This window comes from Fistularia commersonii, chromosome 30 (assembly GCF_037954325.1).
Source record: "Fistularia commersonii isolate RoL2024-O1a breed Wild chromosome 30, RoL_Fcom_v1.0, whole genome shotgun sequence".
Classification (NCBI taxonomy): Eukaryota; Metazoa; Chordata; class Actinopteri; order Syngnathiformes; family Fistulariidae; genus Fistularia; species Fistularia commersonii.
In genome coordinates this window covers 10,307,549-10,334,398 of record NC_141313.1, presented here as the reverse complement: position 1 = coordinate 10,334,398, position 26,850 = coordinate 10,307,549, and the positions used below count along the sequence as shown (strand labels likewise).

Below are 26,850 nucleotides of genomic sequence, written 5' to 3'. Positions count from 1 at the left end.
TATTTTGTATGTTGTAATAACTTCTTAATGGATTTCAAATGTTGGAATTGAAAAAGACGCGGCTAACGCTGTCGCCTGTGCGTTGCGGTTTTTCTCCCTCTCACTTTAAGGAGCCTCAAACGGAGCCTCTTCTCGGTGAGAGAACAGTAATCCTGGTTACTCTGTCTCTGCTCTGTCCAATTCCTCGCTCCGGTACATTATAGATCACTGATTCAGGAAACACGTGTCCAGAATTTTTTTTTAAAGCTGTTAAGCTTACTGCTGCTGTTAAGCTTAATGTTGCTTTTAAGATGACAAAAAGCCATTGGTAGACTAAATTTAATTCTGGACACCGAAGAGAATTTGCTATCGATATTAATGAGCAGACTGAAGCTGATTTAGGAGCTAATTTGACAGAAAGTCAATGAATTAGCTGAAGTGGATAAGGCACCCTGACATGGGACAACCTGTTACAGAGATCCTGAAATACTTTTTAAAGAATAGATTACAAGTATTTTGTACTGAATGTTTTGGGGACTACGGCTGGTTATACTGTCAGTACTGTAATATCTTATACCCGAGCAGGCAGTAATAATACAGGACTGTCCTAGAAAATTAGAATATTGTGATAAAGTTCTTTATCTTCTTTAATGCAATTAAAAAAATGAAAATGACTTGTTCATGTTATTCTAATATTTTTAGTTAGGATTTTTGAGTTTTCCTAAGATGTAAGCCATAATCAGCAATATTAAAATAATAAAAGGCTTGCAATATTTCAGTTGATTTGAAATGAATCAAGAATGTATGGCATCTTTGTGTTTGTAATTGCATTACAGAAGATAAAGAACTTCATTACAATATTCTAATTTTCTGAAACAGTCCTGTACAACGTATTAATTACTGAAACTCTCACACTATTTATTTGCAATATTTAGACAAAGTTCACGTCTCCTGCAGCGCGTCTTTTCAAAATGTTCCTGTCTTTTAATAGACAAATAGATAAATAAATTGATGAATTTTAGTTTGTATTCACAAATACTTTGGGTTCAGTTATTGTATCTGAATCCAGTTGGGACTGAGGAAAGATGTGAATGGATTAGATACTAGTAGCCGAAATGTGTGAAAGTAAAAAAAAAAAAAAAAAAAGTCTAAAATACCACCACTGTTTATCGCTGTCAGGAAACAGGATCATAAAAAATGTATTATGGGATCTCATGTTCAGGTCTGACCCACGTCAGTGAGCGAACTGCGGAAATTTCCATTCCAAAAAAGTCATTACAATCTTTTGAAATGGTACATTTCCTGCAATCTACTTCTTTCTTTCTTTCTTTCTTTCTTCAACCAGTATGCAGTTAATCATAAACAGTCCAGGTATGATAAACTGCATCTATTAAAGCTTTGCTGCTGTTATAAACATGTAGTAACGCAGTTAGTTCCGCTCATACTCGCTCTTTCATTTCACTTTCATTGAATGTGGTCATATGGTGAATATAGAACGTGTGTATGTGTGACTTGAATGTTTTTTGCAGGTGTATCCTCTTATGTGTGATGTATACATGGATGTCTGTATGTATTTATATATGTATATTTGTTTAAAGCACAGTCGGACAGTAGTGTATCGCCCAGTGTTGTTGACTTATATTTAGCTGGTTTTCCAATTTTTGCAACACCTGTATGTGCTGTGCGTCTCTGTGATACTGTGTCTGTGTTTGTCTGCATCGATGTTAAATGTGTGTAGATGTAATCCTGGCCAATGTGACATGATGAAGAGACATTCACAACCATGATATGTTTTACACGTGTGTTACTTGTTAATAATTTCGTCTTAAAAGATAATTAAGGACCAACTAAAATGCACAATTACCATCCAAGTATTAATGACTTTTTTTTTCTTCAAGAACTTAGTTCTTCAAGCTCAGAGTTAACATCTTCAAATAATAAGCGCTATTTATTTCAGCTTCATTGTAAAATAATTTTCTCTGTGATACATTTGAAATTCAAAGTTTTTTAAAGCAGTATGTGAGAATTTGAGTCTGCTGCAAATTTTAGTTTCTAACCCATCCTACACAAAAATGCATTACTTACTTGTGAAAAGGCTCTAAGAAAGACATGATGAAGGGAAAAAAAAGATAAATAATAAAGTGTGTGTATACAATTTCGTTTTCTATATGAAAGCTGGACATTGATAAGTTGATCGTAATGTAATGTACGTAATATACACTATCATAATGAAAATTACATTCATGTAGCATTGAATGAATGGGTTAAAAATGAAACTTTAATCCCAAAAACTACTTTTTAAACATCATGAATAATAGACATATAATGTTCAAATTTTAAATCAGGACACTGATCATGATTCACTGTTTTCGTTACCTGACTTTTCCTCCATCCATGTCTTTGTATCCATCATTTTCTATTAATCTCTTCTTGTTTCATGGGTAGACTTGCCTTGTCTTTCAAATAGAATACAGAATGCAAAATGGGACCAATTTCCCTCCCATCTTCGCTATCACCAGAGGTGTACCACAGGGGTCAATCCTTGGTTCCAACCTTTCATAATATTCAGTAATGGCATAGTGCAGGGGTTGGCAACCCATAACACCCAAGAGCCATTTGGACCCGGTTTCCTTGGAAAAGAAAACACTGGGAGCCGCAATTACTTTTTGACGTCTAAAAAAAAGGTACCACTGTATATATTGCTTTTCATTACCTTTACACTTTGTATAAACAAGTGTGTAGTGTGTTGCTTCTGAAATTCACAAAGTATTACGGAGAAAATTAACTTTTATTTATGTAATGAACTCATTTTGAGCTTTGGGCTGTCAGAGCGTGTAGCGGAGCCTTGACCTGAATTTCAAAAATAAATCGGGAGAAAAAGTCACCGTGTCAGTAAACAATAAAAAATAAATATTTGCAAAATATCTTCATAAATATTTATTTTACCTGGTTTATGTGACTTCTGCTCCTGAACTTCTGCGCACAGCATCTGCAAATCGTGACTTTACCGGCTGGCGGGTATACCGGCTTCTGCGAGTGTGGCGCTATTTTGAGCGGCGAAAAATAATAAATATAATTTTATTTAGTATTTCAAGATCACAATAATCTTCCAACTTAGAACTAAAAGTTAAAATAAGGGATTAACACAAATGAAATACAATTCAATTAAATATTTATAATTTATTTTCCCAAGCCCCTTGGAGCCGCAGTGTAAAGATTGAAAGAGCCGCATGTGGCTCCGGAGCTGCGGGTTGCCGACCCCTGGCATAGTAGAATCTCTGGTGGACTCATACGTCCATCTCTATGCAGATGACACATTTATGTTCTTTGTAAGATTACATCTAAGGAGAAACTATCGAAAATTTCAGCTCACACTCAATAGGCTTCAGTGGGCCTCATGAACTGCAATATAAGTTAAACGCAGAGTCAGCAGGCCGTTAGGGAAGTTAGGCAAGTCTAAATTGTGAAAAAATCCACCTCCAATTTAATTTGATTTAAATTAGTTATTACTATTAAGTCTTAAAATGAAAAAGGTACATTGATGCAACTATAAAGCACTGCCCAAAAACATCTTCTGCAAACCCGATTTACTTGACGGACCCTCAAACAAGCGCCGCAATAGGTTTGATGTCCTTTAAGTCTGCTGCAGCCACAGACTGCGACATAAGACCAAAAGAATAAAAAAAAAAAAAAACAAACAAACTCCAAGGCTGGACGGTCTCATTTCCAAGCCCTCTTTGAAAGCTGGTATCAAAGACCTTTCAAATAAAAAATGCTGCTGTCACTCAGACTGCTAGTCTGCCCTGTTTGTCCCCAGTGCGTGTATTTTGGCTGTGCCTTTGTAATGTCTTTTTAACATCTTTACTTTGTCTTGCTTTTATATCATCTTGTTTGTTTTAAATATTGCATTTTTCTTTTATAACCCTTTCTCCCGCTCCCTCTGAAGGCCATGCCTTCTGCAAGGCCCATAAATAAGAATCCGTCCTGCCTGTTATTTCTTTTTTTTTTTTTTAATGTTTGCTAATACAGCAATTTATTGTAGCATTTAATAATGACATACTTATAATGCGTGTTTAGCTTAAAAAATGTTCAGGTGTGGATCAGGTCGCTCTGTGTTTATGGAAATAATAGCAGATAGCTATGATGTGCTTTATCGCATAGATTTTAGATCGTAGACGGAATGTGAGAATAAAATCGACCCCTAAGAGACTCAATTCAAGGAACATGTAAAACTCAGATAAATCAAAATCTTACTTCCAGTTGTCAGTGTCCTTGCCTCCTTTGTGTCCATCTGTTATTACTCAGCCATCCCTGCATTACCTTATTTCCCCTCAGATTTTCTTGTTTTCGTCTTTATTTTCACCCCGTTTCTGCTTGTCTAAGGCCAAGATGGTCAATTTTTCACCATTTGTTAGTTTTCACCTCTGCTCCTTTTCGTTGCCACTTTTCTTGTTGTTTTTATCACACCTCTCCCATTTCTCTGTTTTTCAGCAATGATGTACTTTATCACCCACTATCACTTTTGACAGACACTTAAGTTGTTATTACTGCACTCCAACTATTTTTGGTCGAAGAGAAAACTGTTGGAAAAAATCCTGTTTATAGTGCCCAAATCAAATTAAGTGTTAAAAAGAACCTTTCGAAAGTCACAGTGACCAATTTCAGCTTTACCAATTTCATTGTTATTATTAGCTATTTTCCAAAATGCAGGTCTGACCATGACTAAATTAAACTCCGTTCAGACACTCTGTTTTAGACACTCACTGAATGCTGAGGCCTTCATCAATGTTTAATTTGCCTGATAGAAACAAAAGGAAAGAAAAGAGAAAAAAAAACAATTATCAATTACTTGATTGTTTTCATACTTCATGTCTCACTAAGTCCTCAGCAAAATCAAAAAACAGCTAAAGGTTCCCAAATACTTAACAAGAAAAGGAAAATGCTTCAAGTGATAAAGAAATGATAGCTTTGGTTATAAAACCATGCATTTTAATATTGATACTCTGATTTGGTGAAAGTATCGGTGAAAGCTGCTGGATTTTCCATAATACTCCATGCTACATGTTTTCTCTTCTTTCCCGCGTTGATTTTAGCTTTGTATTACCTTTTTATTTTTCCTGCACTATTACCTTTTTATTTTTTCTGCACTGTCTGCACAAATTAGTGTGTCTCAGAGTGATAAGCAACATCCAGTTTGGTTGTGTTCTCCGATAAAATACGAATCCCTGTCTCTCACTCATGTCACACCGATGTACTTTTCATTATTGTAACAGCTTTGTTGTGTGTTTGTGTCCATAGGCTCTCTACCAAACTGAAGGTGTTTTTAATTTACTATCTACGAGTAGAACTACATTCTGACGGTTCTTGTGCGTGTGTGTTTGTGTTTGCGTGCACGTGTGTGTTACTGCTTGTGTGAACGGCTCTCTAGGTGGTCCACGAGGCTTACACAAGGTTCACTGAAGAATCACTGATGCAATCTGTGTGTGATCAGCCAACGGACAGCACAGAGGTGACCATCAAGGTGAGTGCAACATGCTTTATTTGTATTATTATTATTATTTTTTTTAATGAAAGAACCAGACAATCCAAGACTTGTTTTATTTCCTCACTCACCCTGCAAGTGTCAAGACAAGAAGACTCAGCTCAAAGAGAAAGACTAATTTAGAAATACTAGAAAATAGCCTGTTGTAGTACAGGAAATGCTTTCTAATGGAAAACCTTTACATATAGGGCCTGTTCAGTGATCAGCGGGCCGTGTCATTACATTTACACATAATCAAAAACTGTATTACGTTTAATCTTGCTTTACTTAATGCATATTTTAAAGCCCTTGCAAACTGCTAGGTAAACCTACCATAATCTATTAATATATAATGCAGTGACATAATGGTTAGTTAGCTGTGTCTCACAGCAAGAAGGTCCCTGGTTCCATTCCAGGTTTGGATGTCCTCCCAATGTTTGCATGGTTTTCCTGTGGGTTCTTTGGATTCCTGCCACAGCCTAAAAACATGCTGTAGGTTGGTTGGAGTCTAAATGTGTGAATGGTTGTATGCCTCTATATATTAATATATAAACGTCCATGACCCTTAGTGCAGGAGAAGCTGTATAGATGAATGAATAAAGAAGATAGGTCAACAGCCATTACCATTTATTCATTTATTATCTATACTACTTATCCTGCACTCAGGGTCGCAGAGGGGCGGGAGCCTATCCCAGCTGTCATTGGGGACGTTGTCAGTTTATCAAAGGGCTGCATCTAGAGGCAAACAACCATTCCCTCTCTCATTTTAGGATCTCCACTGCACTTTTTTGGACCATGGGAGGCAAACTGAAAACCTATTCAGACAACATGCAAACAGAAAACAGAAAGGGTGTTTGGAAATAATCCAGATACGTTCTTGCTATGAGGCAGAAGCACTAACCGCTGCTACACAGTGTCACCCACCCTCAAGATGATGATGCACATTTAAACATTTTTTAAAGATAAGTCATGTACCTTATGCACTGTCATGTGCAGTTGAAAAAAATACAGCAAACTGATCTTAACAGAGCTGGAGAAAGTAGTTCTTCGTCAGTGAACTGTTCCAGTTGTGTCACAGAGTTTTGTGCAGTGACAGTACCATTTAGTATCAGTATATACCTCTCCTAGGAACTATGATTTTTACATTTAATTTTTCAAATATTTAGAAACTTGGTGGAGGTCATGGAATTAAGTTAATCTAAGGGTGGCATGTAAACAACAATTTTGAACTGACTCCATTTCTGAAGGTCCAGGCAGGTGACATTTCTCTTCATAAATCGCTTTATATCTTCTCAATCAAAAGTTGGGTGTTACAGTATGACTTGTGAATGAAAGGATGAATGGATGTTTGGTTCTATATGAACGAGTGAACGATTTAAGGAACAAAACAATTCTAATCACAAATATACAGTCATTTAGTTTCTCTTTTTCATTTTATATAAAATTATTTAATGTATTTCTAGTATTTATGTATTTTATGATATATGTATATACATATATATGTGTGTGTGTGTATGTGTATATATATATATATATATATGTGTGTGTGTGTGTGTGTGTGTGTGTGTATGTATAAATAATTTTTTTCATTTTCACGGTTTGTGCTGCAAAGTGTTATTACCGATGTGGCCCACATGTGCCATGACACGATTCCCACCCAAAGGATTCACAGTGTTAGTGATTGTTGATGAATCTACTAAACGTACAGTGAACATATGTACGATGTACAAACACTTACGCACAGGGAATGGCGTGTTGATTACTAAATGTGACAGAACACCAGAACACCACCTGTTTTTGTATGGGTGGGGTGAAAGAGGTTTCGCTTTTCTAATGTTTTTCTTTCCTTTCGTGTCTATTCTCATTAATTTCCTGTCTTTGTTTTGGTTTTCCCCTCTTGTGTGTGTTTACCCCCCTGTTCCTCTGACAGCTTACGTGTGTTTTCAACTAATCAGCCTCTGTGTCCCCTGTCCAATCGGGACAAATCAGCTCCATGCCTGGTTATGGATCCCTTTTGTCTCTTGTTTTTCTCTCTCTTTATCTCTGTTTTCCCTCAAAAATGTCTCATTCATTCAGACATAAGCATCCTTCATCACCTCCTGTGTTCACACAATATTTTTCTCATCACTGCATCGTCTGCCTTTATCGCTTCAGATGTGCTTTAGTTGTCCTCGAACTTTCTTTTTATTGTAAATGCATCTCTCTGCAAGAAGGGAACGCGAATAATGGCAGCTCAACGGAGGGTAAAAATCTAAATATGGTTTCAGAAACATGAATTAATCATGTTGTTTTTTTTTCTTTGACCCAAATCTTACCACTTTTCTCTCCGAACAGAGCCAACACCTTTTTCCGCACCGCTGCTTTGTTGATGGAATCCATTTTGTCGTCCTCTTCGCCGCCTTGTGTTTTATCCAATTGTGCCCCTTTTGCTCCTGCATACAATTTTCATTCAATTTGACATTTTTTTGCTCACAATGTATATTATTACCACATTCGCTCTGCTGTCACTAGTTCTGTCTGCTTGTCTTTAAATTCAAAACAGAAACAACATAAGTGGCATATGTAAGTTTAAAACATTGCCCAAAAAAAAGATCAAGTGGTTCCTCCAAGTCTGCACCACAAGCAGCTCAAAAACCATATAATACACATACACTCAGAACATATATGTATATGTCTATGTTCAGTATGGAGTATATGGTTTTGTATATATATATATATGTATGTATATACAGTAAAATTAGTATTGTCTTGTCAACCGGCATTTGCAAAACAGGCAACATCATTAACAACAAAATGAACAATAATAATAATTCGATGCTTGATAAGCGTTACAAAATTGATAATCCAAATTGACCAGACATATGTATACATACACACACACACACATATATGTATATATATATATATACGCACACACATACATATGTTACAAAATTGATGATCCAAATTGACCAGACATATATATATATATACATACATACATATATATTTATATATATGTATAAGTGTGCATATAGTGCATATATATATACACACACACACATACACGTGTGTGTGTGTGTGTGTGTGTGTGTGTAAGAGGTTCGCACAGTCTTTTCAAGAGAATCTGTATAATAACAATAATAATGATAATACTATGTGTATGAATACATACTATTTGCATACACTGAGCTGCATTTCTTTCTACAGGTCCTTTTGTTATTTACTTCCTCCTCTGCCTTTCTCTGCAGGGCCTCGAGGTATCAAAACCAGGTCGTTACCATGTCCTCGCCTCCGACAACAACTTCCTGGAGATGAGCGACTCTGGAGTGGAGTTCACCAGCCCTGCCCTTCCTCTGGACAGTGACACGGATGTTCCACTGACCTACGCGTCCTCCAAGCCACTTCTGTATTCCCTCCCTCCGACCGCCGTGATGGAAGGCCCTCACTCTGACAGCCAGGAGACCACCATGGTCCCCGATGGTGACCTCAGCACCGGCCAAACCCCCGATTCTGTCTTAAGTGCCAGCCCTTCTTCGAGTCCCCGATCATTCGCAGCCGTCGCTCCCAATGGTAGCCTCTGTAACATGGTGTCACCCGCCTCCGGCCCCCAGGGGGCTGCTGGGTCAAATTCAGATGCAGATGCTGGGCAGAAGGAAGAATCATCTCCGAGCACTTGAGTGGATTCACAGGGGCATTCTTTTTAGCTCATTTCTTCTTATAAATGACGTCCGCATCCATCCAGGAGCCTCTCAGAATCCAAATTCCTTCATCCTCGTCATTTGATTAGCACAACAACAACAAAAAAAAAAAAAATCGGATAACAGTGTAGACTAGAAGACACTATTAAATGATTGCACTTCAAAATATTAAAAAGCAATGCACTATACTTAAAAAAGACAGAAATAGTTGCAAAAGACCCCCAAATCTTGAGTCGTAATTCTGTGCATAAGGAAAATGCATGCATTTAAATTATACATTACACTAGATATCCTCGTCTATCCTATCTATGGGAAAATACTGAGTAGAGTAGACAGACTGCATGCACGCTTAAATGGGCTAAAGAGCACTGGCTCAAAAAGAAGTTGTGATGTAACTTGGCTGTAACACCAGGACTACTTTAAGAAAAAAGTAAAAAAAGAAAACCATCTCCTATCTGACAGTTGTTAAGGAGTTTTGACGCTGTGCAGAAAGTTTGCTGGGATTTTCCGAGACCCCATAACAACAAACGCGGATTTCTTCTCGAAACTGGGGAGGGTCTTGAATGTGTCACTCGTGAAAGCACTTTTTTTCCCCCTAAATGTCACACAAACACAGAGATGATGGTGCATCTGACTTCACCCACACACTGACTGTAACGAATCATACAAGCATGATCGGGACGCCTCACTCTCTCCCTTTCTAAGACAGAATTGCTTGTCTCAGCACCATCTTAAGTAACAAAAAAAAAAAAAAAAGCTCCTGGAAAGTATTCTTTCTGAAAATAAATCCCCAGAAAAATTTGCAGCAGAAGATTGAAGACCAAACAGCGTTTTTTTTTTTCTTAGATCTTTTTAGATGTCAGTGTTCTGTTACCTTTCATCAGAACAAACTTGGCAAAATGTCATGTGATGTGAGCTACTGATGTCAACAAAAATGGGGGTTTGTTGGGGACTGAGCGAAGTGAGCAGGACTGGAATTGGTGGCGGTTGTTCCCCGGAAAGTAACCCGGATTCTTGGTCTCTTTACAGAAGGACCAAATTCATTGAGGAGGATTGTTGATAAAGAAGATGATGGAGACGGAACTGGCTTCTGTTCGGGGGGGAACAGATTTCAAGCCTCCCACGTTCAACTCTGCCCCATCAAACTCAAATGGGCCCATTTATTTTTTTCCCAGCTTTTTTCTTCTTTTTTTTCCCCCCAAATGAAGCTACTGGAAAAATACACAGTGGGATCCATCTCTAATATTATTCCCACCCTCTACTTGGATGAGATGAGACTGAAATGTGATAATTTCATTCAGGGGATTCATACAAAGCTACTGGTTATCTTAAGGACAATTTTTTTGGCTGCATGGTGACACTATTTTCCATTCAGCGCAAAAGAAACCTGAAATAGAAGTACTTCAGATTGAGAAAATGGTAAAACGCTTAGCATTTGTATCTGCTGCCAGTATAATTTCAATCGAAACTGACAGTGGAGTTCATTATCTGCTCTGTTGTTGATATAAGGAAAAGAAGATGTTTGATGTTCACATCACATCATGTACTTGCCGACAAGATGTCGAAAGGTGAGTTGACCTTAAAGTTTTTTTGAGATTGTATGAACCAGATGGAATCTGAATGCGAAAGTTTGGTAAGACATACAATTTGGCAGGATAGAAAAACATGAAATGTTAGGTGACTGCAGGAATGGCGAAGAGCGCCTCCAGCTCCAGCTGCTTTGACTAATTAGCTTTCTCTCGCTGTGTTGGGTAAATGCCACGGGCTGCTTCAAGCAACAGAAACTGAGATTACATCAGTGATATTCGAAACATGACTTTGACTTCATACACTGAAAACGAAACGGTCCAAATCAATGTAATCTTTGATAGCGGTGATGACATGAATTTCATACCTTCTGGGAATCCTCTATGTGACAAGAGCAATGTCCACCACTATTTTCAGCCTGAAGCACATTGATCTTCACAATAACCCAGCAAGCAGCCGGTTGACCAACAGTGTCGCTGCAGACTTAGCGCACAAATTTATTAGCTAATGAAAATGCTTTACTGGACCAGTAAATGTAAATGCAGCTTTTTAATGTGGATCCAACTTTTTAGCATACTTTTCTGGTACGATTATTTAAAAGATCCATCCATTTTCTATCGCTTATCCTTCAGTCAGGGTCGTTGGGATGCTGGATGGGGATCACCCTGGACTGGTCGCAAGTCGATCACAGTTATTTTAAAATATAGAATTTGCAATTCTAAAAGAGGTTTAAAAATGGGACTCATGGCGGAGCTCCATTTGCATGAACCGCCACAAGGGAAAGAGGGTATTTTACGTCTCTGGCACTTTTAATTTTGGTGCTTTGGGGACACCCTTGTCTTATCCATTGTGGCCCAATGCTGTCTAACACTCATTTGTTGTGATTGGTGTGTTTCCTTTGTTATTCATTCATTCATTCATTCATTCATAAGCTGTAACACTTGTCCTGCAGACAGGTTCGCGGTGGGGCTGGAGCCTATCCCAGGCTGCCATTCGGCGAGACACTGGTTTCACCCCGGACCCGTTGACCAGTTGATCCAGGCCTACATATAGTGACTTAAACGATTGGCCAAATTTAGGGTCTCCGATGAACCTAATGCCTATTTTTGGACTGTGGGAGGAAACCGGAGAACCTGATGGAAACCCAAGCAGGCACGGCATGGGGAGAACATGCAAACTCCACAGAGCAAGTCCTCCCTGTCAGAAATGATTTTAATCAAGCATCAAATAAATGGTTAACTTAAGCTTCCAGCTAGGTGATTGTGAGAACCGCCTCAAAGCGCACGAGTGTTCATTTGGTCCAACAGCAATCAGTCTTAGCCATGAAAGGGCTGATGGTACATCTTCCGTCAAATGCTGTCCTTATGCAGAAGGTCACCACCTGGCGAAAGGGAGCCCAGATTTGTGAACCCGTCTGCCTGGTCAATCGCTGTGAAGCAGTGACTGAAATTAAATCCTTACACATCTCAAGAGGGGGCTTAGGTCCATTGGAGGATTATACAAGACAGACATTGTTAAATATAGGTTATGTTATCAGTCTTATATCTCATGCTTGTGAAAATTTTCAAGAAAATCTGTCTTCCAAACATTCATAGTGTTCCAATCCACGCAAGTTTTTTTTTCAATATACATCAAAGTTGATATTTCATTGTTTTTTAAATCTAAAACCTGAGTTTGACCTCCGGCAAATGCTATATTTAAATATTTTTGGCTGCAAATCATTTTCACTAAGCTGATGCTTCGGGAAGTCTGGTGCAACAAGGGACCAACCCTAGCTTTTTTAGCATTTCAAGGATATCATTTAAACATTCGCACCATGATCGACATGATGTAACCAAATGCATGTCTGCCCGGAAAAGGTGTGGGATATCCCACCTTCAGGTTTGAGACGTTACAAAAATCAGAGATGTGGTTAAAATGTGTATCCCGGAGAGTGCATCCAATAGGCGTAGGGAAAAAACATGGTGAGAAGTTTAATGGATGACTCAGGCCCTCACTGGTAGTCGGTCGCAAACAAGAATGTTTCTCAGGTCTTCATCACAATGGAGTATCACAACAGTAGAACTGGCCCTATCTAATGTGGTGCCGTCTGTGAGATTTTATGTGGTGCTTCCCCTACATTGGCTATTTACATTTTACCCAATTTACATGCTAAACAATTAACAAATAACTGAAAAATCTGGAAAGCATTATACAAACCGTTGCAGCAAGACAAAAACCATGTAAAAGTAAATGAATAATAGAAATATGTTATAAATAAATCAATGGGACATCAATACACCCCCCCCAACCCGAAACACACACAAGCAGGTAGCGATTAATATGAGCTTTTCCATTTTAAGAGTCAATAGTTGTATCCCGTTCTGATATAATTAGATTGAGGGTGAATTTTTTCCGATTTTGTGTTGGCCCCCCCTGGAGGCCACGTCACCCTCAGCATTTGCCTATATTGCCTGACGTGCCGGTCAGCTCTGCAAAATGAAAACGTACTCTGGGAAAAATTAGATATTGGCAAAGAGGAAATGGAAAGACGTGGCTTTGAGCGCAAGGCAGGGAAAGTTTGTGTAAATATACTTTAAATCTTAGCATCACAGCAAGTTGAAAATACCTGGTTTGCTTGCCTGGCGCTGAACATTTTTTTTTAAATGGGTCATTTCTACGGGGCATTACTTTCGCTTGTTCAGGGACTTTTTCGACTTTGCATGCCACACGTATCAAAAGTAAGGCCTGATTCTCGTATGCAAATACAAGGTGATTTTATTTTATGACTCAATTTAATGGGGGTGAAGGGTTTTAATCGAAGCAATATCAAAGATAACAGCACTGAAACATTACCACACCCATGGACTGAAAGAGGAATAAAAACAGCACATTGAAATATCCGGCACTGTCAAATAATCTTCTTTCAGAGTTTTGTAAATATAAACCTGATCTGCATGCGTCGGGTATGAAAGATTTTATACGATCTAAATGCAAGATCAGTCTTTTAACCACATGTTCTTTCAAGCCTCCCGTCAGGCAAAGAATGTCTGACAGCAGCTCCAAAATGTTTTTTTTTTCCTCTACATGTATCAAGTTATTAAGCAAACAAGCACGTCCAGGAATCACCTCAACGCTCACTGCGTGCAGTCACTTATAATTAGGCTTCGGGTGCTCTGTAAGTTGTCACAACGCTGAGCCGAGTGCATAATGAACGCACGCTGGTCATGTTTCTTTAATGCGTTTTCATGCAGATTTTGTACATTATAAAAATTAGACAAGGTTGACGATGTCATATGGCTATGTTGCTATGACAGAAGGAAGACTGCCGCCTCATTCTCATATTCTCCCAGAACTAAGAGGCTTTAAATGTGTCTCGCAGCAGTTCTATTTTTGTTCTATGTGGTTATGATTTTTGTTTTGTTTCAAGTCTGCAACATATGTCTTCATCTCTCACAGTTATGTGAATAGTCTACAAACCGCCTGTATGTTTAGCCCAGTTTATTAAGTCTAAACACACCTGATTTTCAATATATTTGCTTAAAACGTGCATGCTGAGTTATGGAAACATGTCAAATGTGTGTCACCTTCCTCTCCTCCATGTATCAGATGCACACACATAAATCAAAAGAAGCAAAAAAAAACCCAGCAATAAGTAATAATTTGATAATAAGCGAGTAATACGTCAATAAAGAAGGGAAATCTGGTTAGAAGTTAAAAGTTGGAGTGACTTCAGGTTGTTCCAATCTCAGCCTGTCACGACATCTTGTTTTACACCATGTGAAAGAAGTGAACGTCTACCTAAAAATGACCGAAATGTGAAGCCACTTGGGAAGTGCCTTAAACCTTCATCCTTTTCAAACCACTGAGGGGCAGTTATGCAACAATGTCTGAAGAGAATATGATTGTAGTCCTACCATATTTATTCATTCTAACCCCAACGATATCTACTATGTTCACCATATGTATATATTTCAGTCTCAATCTTCGAAACCACACCATGTCAGTTTTGCATATTATCGCTGCATTATTTAAATTTGGCTTAAAAGCAGGGTGTGAATCAAAGCATCAACACTTAGACACTCTAGCTTGAATTTCATAGTCATACACCAACTGTTACCGCTTGATCGGGACAACGCAACCCATGTCATCCTATATTGATGGATCCATAAATAGTCCCATTCTGATAACGTATTTGAGGTAAAATAGCTTGACATTTAATCCCTTGGACTGGCATTTATCGAATCTGTTTTGAAATTTTTTACCGATTGGAATAAAAAGACAAACAGACATGTTTTTTCCAAAAAGATTGTGGAGGATTTGGTCATACGGCACAAACATGGTGGCACATGATTGAATATATGAAACGCTCCTTCACTATTCGAGATCTCTATGAATAGGCACGTGTCACGCTTTTGGCTTCATGTCATATTCAAACCTGTGGTCTTTTGAAGAAGAAGAGTTCGGGCTAAGATTATGGACGTGGGCTTATTTGAAAGGATTTAACATCTTTAATGAAAGATCTGCTTGTCATGAAGCTCCATCTGCAGATGTGGTTATCAGTATGCAGGCAGGGCAAGATTCAATCACATTTTCTTAAAATCTATCAGAGGTACACTTGTATTTCTGGCAAGGAATTTGACCTTTCATTTGATTTGGAACAGATAATTAGAAAAAATAAAAAATGTTCAAACCAAAGACATATCATGGGGCCTCATTTATCAACTTTGTGTAGAAAAGAAACAAATTCAGAATGTGCAGAAGTGCAAAAATCTGTATTTATCAAACATGTGGACATCGGCGTCAGCACACTTGTAAGTAATCTATGTTGGTAAATCTACATTATAAATGAACGCATATTCCCACGGACAAATACAAGTTTATAAATCTCATACTTTGGGTGGAAATGTTCGTACGTACTCTTTGCGTGCACTTCTGCGTTCACAGTTGATAAATGAGGCCCACTGAGTTTAAGCTTGACTGGTATTTAATGCATTTTAATGCATTTATGAGCCAGACATGCATTTTCTTACATAACTTGTTTGGCTGAAGAAACAAACTTATAACCCCTATATACCAGTACGTAAATTCCGAAGATCTCAAACACTGATCTTTTACCATCTTATTACTGTCCGCGCCAGAGAATGTTTTTATGCAAAAAAGTAAATTTAATCCTTATCCATGAATATCGTGAATTGTTTAGACATACCTGTGTGTGTTATGTTTATCAGTTTGATTATTTCAAATTAGGCATTCCCTGCAAATAACAAATAATTTGAACTGCTTCACTTGCTATGGGACTGCCTTGTGCGTTTTTCTTTACAGACCCACGTCCAGCCCTCCCTCTAATTTGTTATATCTGCATAAAATGTGTCAGTGTATAACAAGACTTTGTGTAACTGGAGCATGCTTGTCTGTAGATTGCTGCAAAAGCGATATGGAGAATAATGAGAATATCACTGCATTTCACTTTTATATAACGGTATTGCTTACTCCACTCCTGACCATGTGTGACGCCTGTCTGTGATCCCTCATGATCCTCCAAACAGCTGGCATTCCACGATGAGTGATGACAAATCACTTCTTTTTTAAAGGTCATTGCAAATCACAAGTAGGCTTTTGTATTGTTTAGGTGTCTGTACAGTCTCAAATCTCTTCTTCTCATATTATTATTATTATTATTATTATTATTATTATTATTATTATTATCATTATTATTGTTATTCTATTGTATCAGCTATGGCAGCTATGGTATTTTGCATTTCATACACCAGTAGCATACGCTGCTAAGTAGAATGTTTTTCTGTAGTCATAATTTGTTTTGGACTGATAATGCTGTTACATTTCATGTCTTATGCTTAGTTAATATTGCTGCACCTCCCATATAATAGCTAGATCTTTTCATACAAGCTCCTCCAGGACTTAGCTTGAAAAATTAGATCTTATACCCTGATAGCAAATGTGCTTTGAAAAATAAATGTGTTTCAATGTATGAAAGAATGACAGGCCAAGTCTGACAAAAGATAGGCATAAATCAAATTTGTTATTATATAGATTCACCATTTAGGTTTTTTGTATCGATATAAGAACTTAATTCTAATGTTTCATAATTCTTTCACATTTATTTACGATGCTTGTTACAAAAATAAAACTTACTAAACTAAACCTAATCACGTGAGCATGTGTCCAACTGTAAAATACTCAAGGCACATTATAATGAAATATACTTTACTGTTGCCTGGTTCAGGGTTTTTTTGTACATCCAAACTGCGCCGTTTACAGGTGGACTGTACATTGCTTTCTATAGGTGGCGTTGAGTCAGAACTTTCATTTTCAAATCTCAACAATTTAAAACTGTACTGAACCTCTCTGAAAAGCAACATTTCCAACGGTTCAACTGAAAAGCACATACAGAGATTTATAACCACTTTGTTTTAATGAATCATCTGCACATCTGTATTCACTACTGGTTTGTCTGCATGAAGAAACAAACAGAAAAAATGAAAAAAATAAAATAAAATAAAAAAATGAATGCTTCATATCTAAACTTTAAATTGCATTTAAACGTTTGTCCAAAGTTGGCTCACGATAACTTTTACAATACTGTACTGCCATGAACAAAACTACCATGACGCCCTTGTTTGCTGGAGGAAGTGTAATTATTTGTACTCTGACTGAGACCTTTTTGCATCCTGCACAGACTTTTGTAAGGCTTCTCTTTATTTGTTTAATGAATGAAAAATACCAATTAAATGGATTTTCAATGGAAAAAAGAAATCCAAGAAATACCAGAAAGAGTCTCTTTTGTGTGTCTTTTGCATCTGTTTCCAAATCACTTACAAAGCTTTGCAATGCAGGTATTTGTAGTACAAATGTAACAGATGAAACTATTAAGGTATTAGAAAAATATTGAGTTTGATGCAGCACTTCTTATGCCTGACCTCAGATTTTACTTTGCAGTACAAAACAGAAAAATACACAAAACAGGGTATCAATAATTAACTGATGGTGAATCTGCATAACTGTTTTAATTTGCCTGTAGAAGTTCTCAGTAATCCAGGTCAGGTTGAATTTTTACTGGATTCTTACTGGTCTTGAATTTCTTCACTTGAACACGTTTCATCCCTCATCTGAGTTCTGTGAACTGAAGAAGCCTCTCGGATGAGGGGTGAAACGTCTTCAAGTGAAGAAACTCAAGGCCAGTTGCCACAACAGGAAGTATTTTTATTCAAACAATCTTTAGGTACTCGGTAATTGATTTGGCCATCTTAAATCATCATTTGGCAAAACCTGTAATACCCGTTTAAAAAATCTCTATACTGAATCATACCAGGTGTTTAGATCTTTCTTTCATATTATATTGTACAGGTTATATCTATATATTTTTTCCCTGATTTATCTCAAGTTACTGTTTATTTTAAATCCTCTGTTTTTTTTCTCCTCGGAATCATTTAACATTTTTAAAGTTTTATTTATTATTTGCTTTGTTTTATATTATTATTTATTTATTTATTTATTTATTTATTTATTTATTTATTTATTTATTTATTTATTTAAATTATTGTGACTTTTACTGCACTCTTAGGGATGACACCAACTGCTTGGTCGATAGAGTGAGTGTCTCTCCAATCGGGTTGCCGGTTCAATCCACCGCTCCTCTTACCTTTATGCAGAAATGTACAAGGCCTTGGACAAGGCGCTGAACCCCAACATGCTCCCGATGGCCTGGTTAACACCTTGCATAGCAGCTCGTATGCAATTTTTGTGTGAATAGGTGAATGCAAGCCAGTGTAAAGCGCTTTGATACAACAAGGTGTGAAAGCGCTATATAAGTTGGGACCATTTGCTCTGCTGTTAACAGTGCAGTTGACCCACTATGGGACTAATAAAGGGATTTCATCTCATAGTATTTCATTCATTCATTATCTATACTGCTTGTTTCCTGCAGTCAGTGTCTCAGCTGTTATTGAGCAAGAAGTGGGGTAAATCATGGACCCAACAGTCAATCACAGGGACACATATGAAGACATACAACTGTTCATTTGCTCATTCACACATCTGGGAAATTTCAGGTCTTCAAGAAAGCAGCACTAACCATGCTACTACCACATTACTTTGAAATCCAGCATAATGTTTCAGATAAAACCCTACTTTTTATTTTTGTTTCTTCTGTATACTCATTTTCAAACTGGAATTTAAAGAGGAAAAAATCTGAACCCTTATAAAAAAAACATTAATTGGATTCATGTAAAAAGAAATCCGCAGTGTTGTTTTGTTTCTCATTTTACTGAATTAACTTGCATGCTCTTCAGGTTTTCCTCGTGGTCTGACGTGAGCAGAATGAAAGGAGGAGTGACTTTCCAGAAGGCGCCCTGGCCATCAGCCAATCAAAGCGGAGCCGGAAGTGACGTCTGCAGAAGCATAAGGAAGCCCCTGGTCCGACGCGCCAAATTTCAAAGGACTTCCCCCTGGGAGGCGAGAGCAAGAAAGGCGAACCCGAACATGGCAAACGGCGTCGAAAATATAGTTCGGTAAAGCCAAACGTCGGCTCGTCGAAGGAGTTAGAACCTTCCAGACGGACTTCGACGGTTTGGTCGAAAGGGACCGTGAAGAAAAACATGACACCGTCGACGAGAACTTATGTCATTGTAAGTGGAGGCTTTGACTTTCATTCTGTCCTACGAGGAACTAACGTCAGCTAGCTCTGCCCGGTCCAGATAAGCCAAACGAAAGGTCTGCGACTTATGCTCGCTATTTGTCCGAAAGTTGCCACCATATATTCGCGCAAGTGGAATATTTTGCGCGACTATAATTTGACTTTTAGCGCCGAACAGGGGTTGCACTTTGGAAGCGGCTTAGCTTTTGTTTCTTTATGTAATGACCTCATGATTTGACGGTGTCCACGTTGGTAGTGCGCTTCCTTTCAAAAGATAGTTATTCATTTCAAGCAGATAAATACATATAGCAACTTCATCTGCTACTTATGCGATATTTATGAAGTTTGATGCTAAAAGTATGTCTTAGTGTCTTTTTGAAAAAAAAAAAAGAAAATCTGAAAATCTTTTTCTCAACACTAAGTGGAGCAATTAGACAAAACACATGTTTTGTTATTTGCTTTCAGATCCAGCAGTCCGCAGCCGTCACACCCTGTCAGCCCACCCACCTGTGAGGTGTCACTACATGTCTGCTGCCTAATTTCACTTGCTCACACACACAAGGCTCAGTTGACAGCTGCCCAAACCATGAAGTATTATATGTCAGAAATCCAGCTAAAATAGAATGCAAAGTCACCATTTTTTTTTTTTATTTGGATGGTGGCTCCTTTTCTTTTCACACTTAATGGTCACTACATGCTTGAATTAGCTCTGCAGTAACACATGGCCTGCCATATTACAGACCCCTTTTATTGTTGAACCTGCCATCTTATAGACTTCGCTTGGTGGGAGACTGAGTATTTGAGCGGGGGGTCGCTGAGTGCTAAAACTCATTTCCACACTTCACCGGCTTATACAGCTGTCTCGACCTCATTATTCATTCATGTATTCACAGCGGGACGCATCCAGTCGTCAACTTTACATAGTAATGGCAACACCTGTTGGTCAGAGACTCTGGACCCGCTTGTAACCTTCACAATCACTTCTGTCTGGATGAAGGCTTAGAATTCTTAATCGGACACTCTAGTTTTATGGAATATTCAAACACAAATGTCTGTAGATTTAGTTGTGACCACCAGTATCCCGAAATGAATCTCCTGTGAGTGAGGGTGTGTAACTGAGAGGTGTGTGTGGAGGTGATCGAACCTGCAGTCATGCTGTCCGGACTGCAGCCCTGCTTTCAGCTGCTTCGGATCGGTTCATCCGCCGGAGACTCTGCGCGGGACCTGTACACATTTAGGCCGACACTGAACCAATCAGTCTTTCGTCTGGGCTCCGCGGCTGAGGTCTGCGACGTCACTCTGGACTCGGCTTCCGTGTCCAGGATCCATGCCGAGTTGCATGCTGAGAAAGAAGTGGGAGGAGACGGCGAAGCAGTGCAGGATGAAGGCTGGAAGGTCCACATTAAGGACAGGAGCCATCACGGTGAGGGCCTATTGAGTCACACACAGTTACATTCATGCTCGCACTTAAAAGGGGCAAAGTGACACACTATCGCATATTCATGATGGAGGATAGAATGAGTAAAAGGTTTTGCAATATATACAGAACAAGACGTCACCTCAGACTTGATATTTTTAATATGGATACGTTTGTGGAAAACAGAACTCCAAATAAAAAATGACTTGATGTCTTGTGTTAAGAATATGAATTGTATATCAAAAGACTTCAATTATATCCTGTGGTATTTTGAATAGTTGTCATCTGTCATTAGTGTTCTCTGCTGAACTGATATTGAACTGTTAGAGTAAGTAGGTCAAACTGTTTAGCAACACAGCTGATCCCAATGCACTACCGCATTTATTCCCTCCTTTTTACTGAAGGTCAAACTGAAGCTAGCAGGAATATAAATGAGAGCCAACAGCTTGGCTTGCGTGCCTCAGCAGAGGAGAACAAGTATTTAGTGACAACCAGTGGTTGTAGACCTTTTTTTTAACTTTAGCCGTTCCCTCCAAGGGTCCCAGCAGCTCCTCCAGGTTTTACTATATTCCTCCTGCCTGGCTGTTCCAACCTCAGCATCCCCTTTTCCAGATCTTCTGGGGAGAGAGATGCTGAGTCTGGCCTCTGACTATATCTCCAAAACATCTAACGTTCTGTCCCTTTCATGGACTCGCTCCTGATCCTTTCCATCTTCCTCACACACAAAAAGAACATAAACATCTTCATCTCTGCTGCCTCCAGCTCTGCCTCCTGCCTTTTCTCTCCATGCCTCTTTGGCAGACACCATGGCTGGTCTCACCACTGTCTTTACGTCTTTCCTTTCATCAAACTGTTGTGAATAAGTACTTAAAATCTGCCGCCTCCTTTATCTCCACTCCCTGTCGCCTCACCGTTCCTCTCGAGTCCCTCATTCACACACGTGTTCTGTCTTGCTGCGATTAACCTTCATTCCTTTCCTCTCCAGGGCATACCTCCACCTCTAGGTTTCCGTCCATCAGCTGCCTGCTCTCACCTCTGATCACAATGTCATCTGCAAACACACTAACACTAATACTGTCCTTCTATGGGTAAAACATTGTCTCATGTGTATTTGTAATATCCTGTATTGGAGTATTTTCTTTTCCCTGGAATCAGGGATAATCAGTAACTCAGAGGATAATGCAAAGTTTTTGTTAAAGCCCCTAACGTGAAGAAGCTCCCACTTCAATCACATTTTGCATTATTGAAATCCACTGAAGGGGTGTCCATTCGTAAAACATTACATCATATTATCATCCGATTTCTTCAACTTGATACTCGAATTAATGAATTTATGATTGCAGTGTGTAAGGTCATAAAAAAGTCAACTAAATTCTTACAATCATGTTGCCGCTAAGTGTATGTTTGCATTAATGTAATCAGTGCATGTCCAGCACTGCTACAGAAGCAATGGGTAATAGAAATGTTGAAGCAAAGTAAGGAACAAAATCAATTTGCCTGCAGAGAAAAAGGTCAAGTTAGATGTAACTACATGGTTCATTTCTCAAGCTAAGTGAGACCTAAATTCAGGGTTTGCCTAGACTAATTCTGACTTTGGGGTCATAACACTTGATAGTCACATAATAAAAAAAATATCAAAATCAACTCCTCTCGCTTCCCAATGCTTTGCAAATATTTACCACACAGTCGCTCTCATAAATTGAAAAAGATTGTGATTGAACTGACATTTTGATGTTTACTGTGCATTTCTTGTTTTGGACTGTTTTCGCCAGAGCCTCCCGAATGCCCTGTGAACCTACAAGCGATCCAATTTAAAGTTGCTGTTGCAGACTGCTTTATGTTCCCCTTTCAATTTTGGAAAGTTATAAATACATTGATTGTCTGCAAATGACTTTATTTCAGGCTACATGTGATTGATATGTTCTTTGTCAGAGGATCATGTATTGATGATCTGACAGTCTGGCTGCAGATCACTCTGCCATTGTTTGTGAGTGTTTTGTTTTGAATTAATCATGTGGTTTAGAGACCTTGGTCGATGCTTTTCTTCTTTAAACCTCTTAGGTCCTCATCCACAGAAGATTTTGCTTTAGAAAAGGAACAATATTGAACATTTCTTCGAAAAATATGCCTTGGGTGCCTGCTATTTGTTAAGAATCTTGTTGCAGCAGCTTGATTTTCAAAATCCTTAAGTCTCTCCCACTTTTACCGGTAGGCACTTGGGTCAATGAGTTGCGGCTCCAATTTGGCGTGCAGTGGGAGCTGTCAGATGGTGACACATTGACCTTCGGCGGACACTCGGCTACAGGAAGCCCGGAGTTCTACTTCCTCTTCCAGAAGGTGAAGGTTCGTCCACTGGACTTTGATGCCATCACCATTCCCAAGGTAACTTTGTATTTTATAATTGCATCTTATTTTGGGCGAAATCTTTCAGAAATACCTCAATTTCAATGTAGCTGTTAGTCTGTCTAACAGGGCAGAGCCAGTTTCAACTGTAAAGTTTTTTTTCAAGAAATGATACATTCCCTTAGGGGCTCAGCCGGGTAGACTTGAATTGGGTTTGATCTGCAACACGGGCAGCTTTCTTCTTTTCTCCGGTTAACCACCAAGATCACCACTGGATACATTTTAAAGGTCCAAAGCCAACTTTTCTTTTTGAGAACCTGTCAAAATGCATAGTGGCAGCCTCAAAAGAAGGTTGTCTGAGCAGAATCCTTTTTTTGTCAAGAAAATATTTCAGCTTAGTATTTTTTTAACTTCAACAAACCATACATTTATCAACACCACCTGCGTTTTATTTTAATTGCACCAGTGAGCGCCTTACCTTCTTTGAACTACCGGCACTTTAACGAATTATACGTTGAAAAACTTATAGGGAGAAATAATTTCATGCTTTAGTGATTTTTCAGGCTGGTAGTTTCTGAAATGGACAGTGAAAGCTCATTTTCACTTACTGACTCATTGTTGCTATACAATGAGTAGAGAATGTAAATTGATGCAAGTCAGACAGGAAGACAAATCTTTTTGTGACATCCATATTAGCTTTAATGTTGCCGGGGAAAAAAAGTAAATGTCTCCATTATCTGATGGACATGATTACAGAAATGTGCATGCTTGATCTGTCTCAATAGGCGGGGAGCTTTTCTTCAGACTTGCATAACCGGATCAGGACCAACTCGGACCGCAAGGTGCCGGCAAACCTGGACCTGTCAAAACTGTCGCTTAAACGAGCCACCGTTATCCTCAGCTCAATCGGCAGCCTTAGCAAGATGAAGGGCAGCGCCTGGACTTTCAAGAGGAGCTACAGCCACGAGGGAACCGTTTCAGATCCCGGCTGCTCATCCTCACCACCTTTTACCACAGGCTTCCCCCTGTTGTTGCCTCCCTCCACACCCCCGTCTTTCTCCTCCGCGCCCACGCTACCCTCGACCAAGTCCATCCCTCAAGCCTCCAGGAGCAGGAGGAAGTCTGCTCACACTGTTCTGCTGGAGGATGATAGCTCAGACGAGCCCAGAGGCAGGGCAGGTAAGGCTCAGACAGATTGTCCAATCATCTTTTAGATTTAGATAAAATACTGGGAGTGGTGCCTGGAAAGCAAATTGACAACAAAAAATGAAACTCACGCCACTGTCCTTCAGCTTTCGCAGGAGCTGTGCAGGATGGACAGAGAGCAAGAGGGAGGAAGAGGCGGCGGCTCTATAAGTCGGACTCTGACAATTTCAGCTCTCCACCACCACTTCCGGTGCCGCCTAAAAGCCATAGCGAGATCAGGCGGCCGCTGGAGGCCAAGCCCTTCCCCGTCGGCATCAGGACCATTGGCAGCTTCCACGGCGCCATGACAAACAGCAGACTCAACAACCACTTTCACTCCGTACCATTCTCCAATCGGTCGGCTCACAAACAAGAGTTGGAGAAGACGAGACGAGTTCACAGCGTGATGCACAGCAACATTAAGGCTTTTCACCACGGGAAACCTCACCACAGTTCCCTGCCGGCACCCAGAGGAAGGCGACGGGCCAACAGTTCTCCGGTTTTCTCCCCCCTGGTGGTGGGAGGGGAGAATTACAGCCTGGCCTCACCCTCAGTCAGGATCTGTACCGAGCGAGGCAGGCACTACAACAAGTTTCAGCCCAGGTAAGATTTTGTGGATTCTCACCCACAGATTACATGAAGACCTGAAAAAGTTTGCATATTACAAACTATTTACCCCGTCACCCACACCCATAGACTCCCCAAGCTATAGTCGTCGCATAAAAATCTTTACTTGTTGCCCGCATATGGATGCCCTTTTACGACGACGTAAAGAAATGCTAAATTCTTTAGCTTGAGGTAAAGAGAGACTCACAGGATTTTTCTTAGCTTTAAAGTCATTGTAAATCCTTAGCTTGACTCATCGACAGCTGCAGTATGGACCATCTGCTGCCTTGCTGCAAAATGGACTGTCTTCTTCCAGAAAGCATTACTCCTTTTTTTTTTTTTTTTAAATTAAAAAAAAAATTGTATCTAAGATGTACGGCTCGAGCCGCTCTGTCCACATAAAGGTTTTCCGATTCCCGAGTGTAATGGGTCATATGGAAGAACAACATAGATGCTTTCGCCAAAAGGGTGTTTAACTCCAGAAACCTCTTCAGTCACACAGTTGTGCTGCACAAATAACCCGAGGCTCTTTTATTTGACAAATCCTCCAGTCATGCAATAAATTCTGCTTGGCTCTAATTCCTCACTTCTGCCGAACTCTCGACTTGCTGCAAAAGCAGGCTCTACATCACAACAGTTTTTTTTTTTTTTTCGAGGCATTAGTACACCGTCAGTGAAGCCAGATGCATCAAAATATAGCGGAAAAATTCTCTCTTTATGAATGAAAGCACTGCATCCTAGGCAGCTCTGGTGGCTCTCCTGACTCATACTGTGCAAGTTAATGATATCGGGTGTGCGATAAACCCAATTGAACCTGCGTCATTTCTCCCTCCCATTTTATCGCTCCTTTCTGTTTGGTTCTCCACTTGCAGCAAAAGACGAGGTCGTCCAAGAAAGCACCCTCTCCCTCCTCGACCCTCCCTGCCCTCTCCATCCTCCTCATCTTCCTCCTCCACATCCTCTGCCTCATCCTCTTCCAACTCTTCCTCTTCCTCCTCTGAGGATGACGACGACGATGACGACGACGACGACGACGACGATGAGGAGGAAGAGACGCCAACAGGGGCGGTGGAACCCTGCGCAGCTCTGCAATGTCGGCTGCCCCAGCAGGAGACGGTGCAGTGGATTCAGTGCGACGTGTGTGACGCCTGGTATCACGTTGACTGCCTCCACATCGATCACAAGAAGCTCCTGATGGATCCCAGCGCGGACTTCCACTGCGGCTGCTGTTGAGCTGTAACCAAATAAAAGTTCCAGTAATGCACTCTGGGCGGTTCTTAAAAGTCCCACCTCTCACTAAAAGTCATCTTTCATCGACACTGACACACACGTGGCACCTGGGCATGTAGGAGCTCATTTTCAGCTTAGTAAAACGGAGTTTGCTCAAAGATTTTAGAGCCAATTTTTTAGGAGCGTTGCTCCGCTCCACAATTATCATGCAGTATCCGGGTGCAACCTTTTGAAGGAAGTGGCATGGCAATGAAAACCGTTCTGCTCCGGATTCATCAGAGCCCCCACTGCTTCAAGACACGTGACTGATGGGAAGTAATCTAGAGTCCATGCTTGCAGCTGACCAAGAGATGCGGGGCATTTCCAAAGATTTAACTTCAATTTACACCACCATGTTTGGAGTCAACTAAGCTTGACATGCCTTCGTACTGCCACCTACAGAGTTTTCCTTCTTTTTTTCAAAGTGGAAAAGGGGTGCCGGTGAACATTTAGTCTGGCTGACTGTCTTGGACCCCCTGGCACCTTTCTCAGGTGGGCGCAGCTGCTTGCAAGGGGTCAAGCCCTATTTCAAGACAATTAAATGCACGGAAATGTGTCAGCAGTCTCAAGTTGTTACTGCCGACAAGGGTTGCTCTCCAGACGATAAATGATTGAAGAGACTATGCAGAACTGCCGCTGGTCTGTGAGGGGAGGAGGCGGGAGGTGCACGTGCACGATGGGAACAAGG

General features: G+C 39.8%; 2 protein-coding genes across 6 annotated transcripts in view; both read left to right on the top strand.

Annotated features, from left to right (window-relative positions):
• LOC147216390 (uncharacterized) overlaps positions 1-17,481 on the top strand; it is a 41,488-nt gene extending 24,007 nt beyond the window's left edge. The window contains exons 9-12 of one of the 5 annotated variants that reach the window (XR_015109133.1): positions 5,408-5,500; positions 8,731-10,599; positions 10,690-10,748; positions 11,660-17,481. Coding sequence is in view for 1 of the 5 variants with exons in the window: in XM_086177887.1 (XP_086034013.1) it covers positions 5,408-5,500; positions 8,731-9,159 (522 nt within the window). In the remaining 4 variants the exon portion in view is untranslated. Of the gene's footprint in view, positions 1-110; positions 136-5,407; positions 5,501-8,730 lie in introns of all 5 variants that reach the window. The other 4 variants (XR_015109132.1, XR_015109131.1, XR_015109134.1 and 1 more) reach the window with 4 other exon arrangements.
• Positions 17,482-20,114: 2,633 nt separating this feature from the next.
• On the top strand, positions 20,115-26,553 carry tcf19l (transcription factor 19 (SC1), like). The gene is made up of 5 exons (XM_086178103.1): positions 20,115-20,765; positions 22,972-23,141; positions 23,888-24,281; positions 24,395-24,890; positions 25,766-26,553. Exons 1-5 carry the CDS (start codon positions 20,495-20,497, stop codon positions 26,124-26,126), a joined length of 1,692 nt encoding a protein of 563 aa, XP_086034229.1. The 5' UTR covers positions 20,115-20,494; the 3' UTR covers positions 26,127-26,553.
• Positions 26,554-26,850: the final 297 nt, after the last annotated feature.